Source organism: Herpailurus yagouaroundi, unplaced genomic scaffold (assembly GCF_014898765.1).
Source record: "Herpailurus yagouaroundi ecotype Mexico unplaced genomic scaffold, PumYag 28, whole genome shotgun sequence".
Taxonomy (NCBI): Eukaryota; Metazoa; Chordata; class Mammalia; order Carnivora; family Felidae; genus Herpailurus; species Herpailurus yagouaroundi.
The window spans coordinates 132952730-132961798 of NW_024412376.1; the positions used below are offsets into that span (position 1 = coordinate 132952730).

The following is a 9069-nucleotide window of genomic DNA, read 5'->3' on the forward strand; positions in this document are numbered from 1 at the left end:
GCACCTGTAAATTCTCTCTCCTACAAGACTGAACTTGGGGGCCCTGAAGGGGAAGAAGTGTTTCTCTCTAGTGTGAGAACTAGGTGCTAGGGGATCACCTCAGGTGGGGCCGAAGGTAAGCCCCTCTTATCTGGGCAAGCCCCTTGGCTTGGCCAAAATGCCCGTCCGTGCCTGCTTTCCCAAATGTTCTTTCCCTGCAAGTTCATTCACATGGAAGTTTCAGAGCAATTCCTCCTTCCTCCGAACCTGCGTTTTCAGGTTCTCAGGCTGCGTTAGTTCATTTGGGAAGCGCGCACGGTGCGGATGGTGAGCCAGCATCGCTGTGCAGAGACAAGCGCTCGTTTGTTCCCAGCGCAGCCCTGTGCCCTCCAGTTTACCGGCTTTGCGGCGACTGCGGCTGATCCTTTCTCAAGTCCCCCGGGAGCCACTTTTGTGGCAGCCTCCATTTGGCTTCACAGGGCCTTGAGGAGGGGCCGTGGGGGCCGCTTGGCATGGCCCAGCAGTCTCCCACGTTCAGAGCAATTTGCAAACTGCTCTCAGAGGGAGCCCGAGCCCAGCCCCGAACAGGCCGCTCCTGTTACCCCCATTGTCTGCGGGGATCGGGCGCCTTTCCCCAGCTGACCTGCCTGCGAGTGGCGAGATGTGAAAAGTTAGAGACAAAAAATGGTCTCTACAGACTGAGGGGGAGCTTTCTTGTACAGAAAGGAAGGAAATACCTCTGTGGGATTTTATTTTTTCTCCCCCCCCCCCACCCTCCCCTTCATCCAAAAAATACAAAGAGACTCTGTCTTTAATGCGAATGTCGGCTTTAAATCTTTTAGGTTTGGATTAACTCTGCAAAAGAAAAAAAAAAATCTGACAGGCTTTCAGATATGACGCAGAAAAACTTTTTTCCCCTCAATTCATGTTGTTCATTTGTAAAGCCAAAGGCTGGTGGACTGAATAGTGGGCGCTCCTTGTTCCCCATTCATAGTTAACATCACAATGGTCAGAATTAGCAGCCCAGAGTCTCCGCCACTTCTGCCTTTTCCACCAGCGACATTTAATACAAGGTGGCAAGGGCAAGCATAAATCTTTCTTCTTTGGCCCCTAAATTAAAATAGATTAAAATTAAGCCACGCAAACGAGGGCATTTTCCGTTACGCGACTTAGAATCTTAGCTACCTTTTCCCCACAGGAGGAAAAAGAAATGTGGTGGTTTTGGGGGTGGTTGTTGTTGTGGTTTTTTTTTTTTTTTTCTCGGTCCTTACCTCACTAAAAAGCTGCCTTCAATCTAAACAAATCCCACTGATTTGATAGACATTTCCTATTACATAGTAATTGTTGGTTTTCACTATAGACGATGTCAGCAAACATGTTGAAGATCATGTTTTGCTTATAAAATAAAGTGACTTTTATGTGAATATTTTTCGTCTTGTTGGTGTCTAGAATATAGGTGCTATTTCATTGAATCCACGTGGCCACATTTATTTTCTGAAATTCTTTTGTAATGCCGTGTTTTTATTTTGAACGTGCTCAGAGCTATTTAATCGTATATATGGGGAAAAAGAAACCATAGCATCCTTGAACTGACAGTCTATATCAATGAGCCCATGTTAATGCAAAAAAAAAAAAAAAAAAATTAAACACCAGTACCTGGTCTTTAGTTGAGGGTCGGAATGAATAGGTAATCTCAAACATAATCTAAAAGTAGTAATCTTTGTATTAGGTACGGACTGATTGATTAGGAATGTTAATATGTAATTGCATATTGGCCTGTAAGAATAAAACTCTAGATCATTTTTAAGTCCTGAGCCACACCTGGTTTAAAAAAAAATCCTTGTAAATTTGAGTAGAGTGCAAATGTACATGCATTAGTTGACTGCTTTTTAATGGAGTTCTGCCCATACATTTATGCACTTAAATAGGTACTGAAAACTTACTCTAGTAAACAGAGACTCAAAGTGAAACAAAGTATTTCTTTTGGTTTTACTGTATGGCATATTCCTTTTAAACTCTGTATAATCTAATTACATTACAAAGGGATTTTATTATAATTGCAAATAGCTAATAGGTTTATTAATTTTTTAAGCATAGAATCATTTTCTTTGCAACCCAAAAGGTTCTGATATAGCCATTTAGTATTTTATACAAAGGAATGATTATAAATATTTTTAATACACTTTTCTTTGAGTTTTACACAGTAGATATTTGGTTTGACTTTAGCAGTAACAGGACATATCAATGCAAGTTATGTAAATCTTTGAACAAAAATTAAGATTATTCTGCCTAATATCATAGATATCTTAATTTGATTATACCATATCATGATTTATCTGGATGATTTTTTAATGTAATATTTTACAAAAGCAAAGTTAATTTTTATTGGCCAGAAATAGTAAATTTAGTTTCTAACTAGGATTTATTTTACATGTTGTACTATAAGAGAATTTAAGCCAGAGTATATTTGACGTTTGCTCCAAAAGATTGATTTTGATATTCTAAGTTATAAAAGAAGGTCAAAGTTTATTACTCCGCATAGTGACCACAGTAATAAAAATCTCACATAAAAGTATGAAAAGATTTGGCACATGGTAAAACCCTGCTATATTAGCTACTTGAGGGGGAAAAAAATAGATGTAGCAAAGACATGTTTTAACACATTTGGCTTTTGATTCCAGATTCTGCACAAGTTTGGATTTAGTTACTGTATATCCTCTTGCAGAATGAAATATTTTTAAATTATTTTACTTAAAATCATATAAAAATTAAACACGAGTGATGTATGTCTTAGTTTTTAAAGGAATGTTGTTTCTGATGGTTTACCCAGGCTGCCATGTTGTTTAGCTCCGGAGTCTTTTGGATGGGCCTGTTGTTTATCCCCGTGGCGTCTCTGCTTCTTGATGTGGCCTACAAGGTGTAAGTATACTATTCGGCTGTGTACACAAAAGTATAGATGTGTGTTAACCCTCAGATTTCTCCAGTTGTAACATCAGCTCAATGATGTCAGTGAGAATTCGTAGTGTTAATTAGTTCTGCCTGATAAATAAAGAAGAAATGAGTGATTCAGAAATTAGAAAAGTAAGTTAAAGACTGAATAAGATGTAGAGCAAGTATTTTCTATTAATAGTAGACAGTACATTTTTAGAAATCAGCCAGAAAAAATCCAGGCAGAAGAAAAAATTCTGTTATCTCCGAACACATATATATTTGATTTATGAACAATAGTTGTGGGAAAAAAAGGTTTTTGCCTGCCTGTTTCAAAGCTTATATAAAATATAGAATGAAAGGAACTAAAACTGTACTCATTTTTCTCAACGATTATCAGTTTTAAAATGCTGTCTCTTCCCACAAAAAAAAAAAAAGATATCCCTAAAGTTAATTCTATGATGCTTATTTAATAACTCTGAGAGTTTTAACTTTTATAAACCTAAATCATTCCTTTTAAGACTGTTGTTTCTGTAATTGCATCATGCTCAAAATTGCTGTAATTTTTAGATTCTTATTGAAAACTGGTTGCCTGTACTCTGATTACTGTTGTACCTAGCAGCACATTAATAAACCAGTTTTGTAAAGTGTGAAGTCTTCGTATGAAGATTTACATGCAAATCTTTTTTTTTTTTTTTTTCCAGTATCAAGAGAACTGCTTTTAAAACATTGGTAGATGAAGTTCAGGAGCTGGAGGCAAAATCTCAAGACCCAGGGGCAGTTGTGCTTGGAAAGAGGTAAAAGACACAGTAAATATGTTCTTTTCCAAGTGAACTTTTGTCTTTCATTCGTGGTTGGAAATAAGTGGTAAAACTTATATTTATGACTTTACATGGAACTAGCAGTGTGGATAGATTTCAGAATCAGAGGGATGCAGATTCAGTCAAATCTGTCACTCACTAAGCTATGTGTGACCTCAGCCAGGTCGCAAAATGCTCTTGAGCCTCAGTTTTCTCATCTACAAAATGGGGGCAATATTACCTACCTCATGAATAGTTTTTAGAATTAAATAAGATCTAATTGATCAAGCAGGTAGCTTGGTGTGTGGTGCTTAATGAGCTTTAAATAAATGGTGGTTACAAATATTAGTGTGTTATTAAAATGAAAGGAAAAAAAGACTTTTAGCTTGACACTGTGTCTGTAATAAAATAGCGTTTCAGGAAAATCAGAGCTTGACGTAGGGCAAAGTGCCCTACAGTAGCAGTAAGTGCTTATTAGGAACTGACCGTGGCATGGGTCATCTATGAAGTGAATTATGTGTTCCAAGTCCTTTCCTCAGCACCACTCCCTCAAAAGAGCAAGGTTAGACACCTAATCCAATGTACTAAATTCACAAAGCATTATAAGAAAGAGATTAAACTGATTTGAAAGCTGTCTATAATAAAACACAATTACGAAGGTAATGCCAGGAATTTACTTTTTTCTTCCTTCTTCGCGCTAACATGAGCTCAAGTTGTGTCTACACCATAGGAACTGCTTTGCTCGGGTGTCTGTCGCTGTCATCACAATCCACTGTTGTTACCCAGTTTGACAGGATTAAGTAAGTGTCAGACTGGGAACTCAAGCTGAGACCTTGGCTTCCAGCCTGGGCTCACTCTCCTCAGGCCAGGAGGGCTCGTCACACACCCACCAGTCTGTGCCTCTCTAGCACAAGTCCTTGCACCGCCATTTGTGGAGCGCTCACTACATGCTAGGTGCTGCACTGATCGCTTCATATGCACTGTCACACTGGATCGCCGTGACAGTCCTGTACAAATTCGTCACCCCGGCGGCACCTGGCGGGGTGGCTCTGTCGGTTGAGCGTCCGACTTCAGCTCAGGATCATGATCTCGCGGTCTGTGAGTTCGAGCCCCGCATCGGGCTCTGTGCTGACCGCTCAGAGCCTGGAGCCTGCTTCAGATTCTGTGTCTCCCTCTCTTTCTGCCCCTCCCCCACTCACACTCTATCTCTCTCTCAAAAAATAAATAAACATTAAAAAAGAAAAGAAAGAAAAGAGCAGCATGCTCTCCTAACTGGGCCGATCAGGCACCCCACCGCCAGGGTTATTTTAGGAATCCTGGAGAAGGAGATGGATGTAAAATTTCAAGAAAGTTAGCTAATCTTATCTACATTTTCAAAGAGGGCGAAATTGTGATTTCTGGGTAGTCTAGTGATGTCAGACTTATTTCAGCTCCAAAACACCATGTTTATACCTCCCAGTCTGCACAGGCTGCTCCCTTGTTTAGAAGCTGCCACCCTCCTCCAGACTGGGCGGCCTGATTCCTAGTTTTCAAAACCCGGCTCCGACGCAATTACCTCAGGTTTTCTTACATGAGATTAGTTCCTACTCTGCTGTCTGGGTACTTTGTGCCTCTGTTGTCACATTTACTTTATTGTATCATAATGTGTGTGTTTGTTTCCCCTACTAGAAGGAGCTCCTTGAGAGAGAGGCCCCCTTTTTAGTCTTTACCGAGACCCAACACCTAGCACGGTTCCAGGAACATAACAGCACTTGATAAACATTTGTTGAATGGGTGATTGAATGGTTAAGAGAATGACCTGAGGAATGAATGAACGAATGAATGAGTGGGTGAAAGGATGGCTGAGTAGTGGGTGGTAAATAGATGGTTGACTCATGGGTAGTTAAGTAAAAATTCAATAAATAAGAACCTAGAGTTACACAGGTTACACTCTCCAAATTAGTCATGTCCAGAGAAGTAACAGTGGTTTACTTCTTTGTCCTAGAATGATGCCATCTTGTAAGCTGGCCATCCCCAATTTGTTTCAGTCTCCACTAAGCTCTATTGTGAAGTCAAACTGTACATAAAGGGAAACTGCATCAGAGAAACTATAACTTGTAAGCACTGTATCCAGATTAGCACTTACAATAATGTATGTCTTATGTTTACTCATGTTCAAAAACTAAAACATTTTGGTTGAGACAGTCTTGTTTAGTGGAAATAGTAGGTCAATTACCATATTATCCAGTGAATTAGTAATATTCCCTCCAATCTTACAATGAAATTTGGGGGGATGGGGTGGGAGATGTGTTTGATCATCTAAGTACAGTATGTTGCTTTCAACCTTGGGTTATGGTGGAATTCAATTTAAGTCTAAAATGTTGGGAGAATAAATGCAAGTCTTGCCCCTGATCACTAAGTAGGTATAGCTTATTATTTTTGGTTAAGAAAATAACTTATATGCCCTGAAACCCTGTCTCTGCTGTTACTTTTTTGTGGATAGGCCCCAACGCTCGGGAGCATAAGCATCTATAATTCCAAAATACAAAAAAGTTTGAAATTCAATTTTTCCTCACAGGTTTATAGCAAATATTTGCTGGAAGAACCTAAACCATTTGTTCCATATATATAAAGGCATTGACAGTGGTTTTTCTTTTTTCTATGATATAAATATCCATACATTTTATAGCAGAAATAATAATTAGTTTTTGGAATAGAGGCCTCTCAGGTCTCACTGGAGATCTACATCAATAAGTTGTGTGTAACATCTTTTCTAAAACAAAATAACACAAACAAATGTGAATTCAAAAACCCAGTGCTTTAAAATAAGGGATGTTTACACTGGGCTCATTGGAGGCAGAGCAGTCTGGGATACCATTCATAAGCATGAGAAGCACGCATATACATCTTGTACAGGCAAATGTGATAATGAGATCCACCATGTTTTATTATCCAACCGTAGACATAAGCCAGCATATTATCATCAGCCATTACCAAATAGAATTTTTCCCCAGGATCTTCAGATCATTCCTCATTAATTTGTCCTTCACTATAGCCTCGACTATTTTTTTTTTTGAGGCCATGAAAATTCATGTTATTTTATTTTATTTTTATTTTTATTTTTATTTTATTGTTATTTTTTAATTTACATAGAAGTTAGTTAGCATATGGTGCAATAATGATTTCAGTAGGTTCCAGTGATTCATCCCCTATGTATGACACCCAGTGCTCATTCCAACAAGTGTCTTCTTTAATGCCCCTTACCCATGTAGCCCTTCCCCCACCCACAGCCCCTCCAGCAACCCTCAGTTTGTTCTCTGTGTTTAAGAGTCTCTTATGGTTTGTCCTTCTCCTTGTTTTTATATTATTTTTGCTTCCCTTCCCTTATGTTCATCCGTTTTGAATCTTAAATTCCTCATATGAGTGAAGTCATATGATATGTGTCTTCTCTAATTTCGCTTAGCGTAATATCCTCTAGTTTCATCCAGGTAGTTCCAAATGGGAAGATTTCGTTCTTTTTGATGGCTGAGTAATACTCCATTGTATGTGTATACCACATCTTTATCTATTCATCCGTCTTTGGACATTTGTTCTCTTTCCATACTTTGTTTATTATCGATAGCACTGACTACAGCCTTGACTTTAAAGAAGAGAGTATGGAAGTATGGATGTCAGATAACTTGGCCATGTGGATGGTGATGATGGTTTCTCTCGGCCTTTCCCTATATTATTTGTCTTAAAAAAAAAAAAAAAAGCAATTTTAACACTGCCCCCAAACTAATAGAAAAGAAACTATGTTTCTCAGTTTTCACACTGGATTTCTATCAGTGTTACATTCGAACCTCCATAGAGGTTTAGGACAGGAGCATATATCAGATGTTTTCCCCCACCCTACTCTTATCACTGTGATAATGGTTCTACTCAGCATTTGTAAAGAAAAGTGACAGAATGACAAGTATTATCTCCTCCAGAGCAGAAATCAGGACAGTTATAATCACTGTTTATCTCCCCACCACCACCTACCACAGGACAGCTGCCACATCTGGATGTTTTTTTACTTTCTGGGGATCCATTTTAATGAGTCAACCAAAGTAGCTTTGTCAACCCAATATAAAGTCAAATGCAAACTTACCAATCTTCAAAAATAAACGAAAATACGTTAAGGCAATGTATTCCAGGACAATAAATGGGGTTTTACCTAGGCTTTCCTTAGTGCTTTTAAATGAAATATTATTTTAAAACACAGTGTGTTGAAACACCTAACCTCCACCAAATATCTAAGTTGAAACATTTTAGTGGGCTTGGAAATAAGGTAACAATATTTAAGTGGTAGTTGCATAATTTCATTGAACAAATTAAGAATTTGCATGGCTTGGTATGTAAATGGTGAAAGGCCATACAAAATTTAGTAACTACTGACTAACAGTTGTAATTAAGATGGGGTTTTAGGGGCGCCTTGGTGGCTCAGTCGGTTGAGCATCCAACTTGGGCTCAGGTCATGATCTCGTGGTCTGTGAGTTCGAGCCCCATGTCAGGCTCTGTGCTGACAGCTACGAGCCTGGAGCCTGCTTCACATTCTGTCTCTGTTTCTCTCTCTGCCCCTCCCCTGCTCCCACACGGTCTCCTCTCTCTCTCTCTCTCTCTCTCTCTCTCTCCAATATAAACATTAAAAAAAAAAAGGTTGGAGTTTTAATGAGAAGGTATCTAAAGTCTTTTTGTTCTTCTCACAGTGTTAAGCTGTTCAAGAAAAGCTGAACTTTTTAACATATCCATTAATGTTTGCGTGTCGCCAATGCAATGTATAATGTGACTTGATAGTAACATCAGTACCCATAAACATCAAAGGCCTAGAACTGCATAATTTTGAAATGATGAGTAGTTCCCAAAAGGTAGGATAAAACTAGACAAATACAAATCATCATCACTTATTATTTATTAAGCACCCCCCTGTGAATGGCATTTATATTTCATAGGAGGGACTCTGTTCTACAAGAACTAAAGCAAGCGTTCGGTGTTGTCCAGGAAACAACAACAACAAAAACCTAGTAGTTTCCCTACTGTGGAACTGGAGTGGAAGCCTTGTAAATCAAAACTCACATGCAGCAATAGACATGTCGTGTTGAGCTAATGTTGAATATAAGCCAAGGCATCAAAAAGGATCCTCACAAAGTTGTCTTCTGTTTTGTGATGATCTCTGTTTTGGTGGATTCTTTTTTTATAATAAATTCCTTGGAGAAGCACCTGGGTGGCTCAGTTAGTTAAGCGTCTGACTTCAACTCGGGTCAAGATCTCACGGTTTGTGAGTTCGAGCCCCACATCAGGCTCTGTGCTGATGCCTCAGAGCCTGGAGCCTGCTTCAGATTCTGTGTCTCCCTCTCTCTCT

At 38.9% G+C, this 9069-nt stretch overlaps 1 protein-coding gene across 6 annotated transcripts in view; it reads left to right on the plus strand.

The window, feature by feature from the left end:
- Positions 1-9069, plus strand: part of ATP8A1 (ATPase phospholipid transporting 8A1) — a 230889-nt gene that overhangs the window by 213268 nt on the left and 8552 nt on the right. For all 6 annotated transcript variants that reach the window (XM_040484736.1, XM_040484719.1, XM_040484746.1 and 3 more), the window contains 2 exons: positions 2810-2898; positions 3612-3704. In XM_040484736.1, the coding sequence (XP_040340670.1) occupies positions 2810-2898; positions 3612-3704 (182 nt within the window). The remainder of the gene's footprint in view (positions 1-2809; positions 2899-3611; positions 3705-9069) is intronic.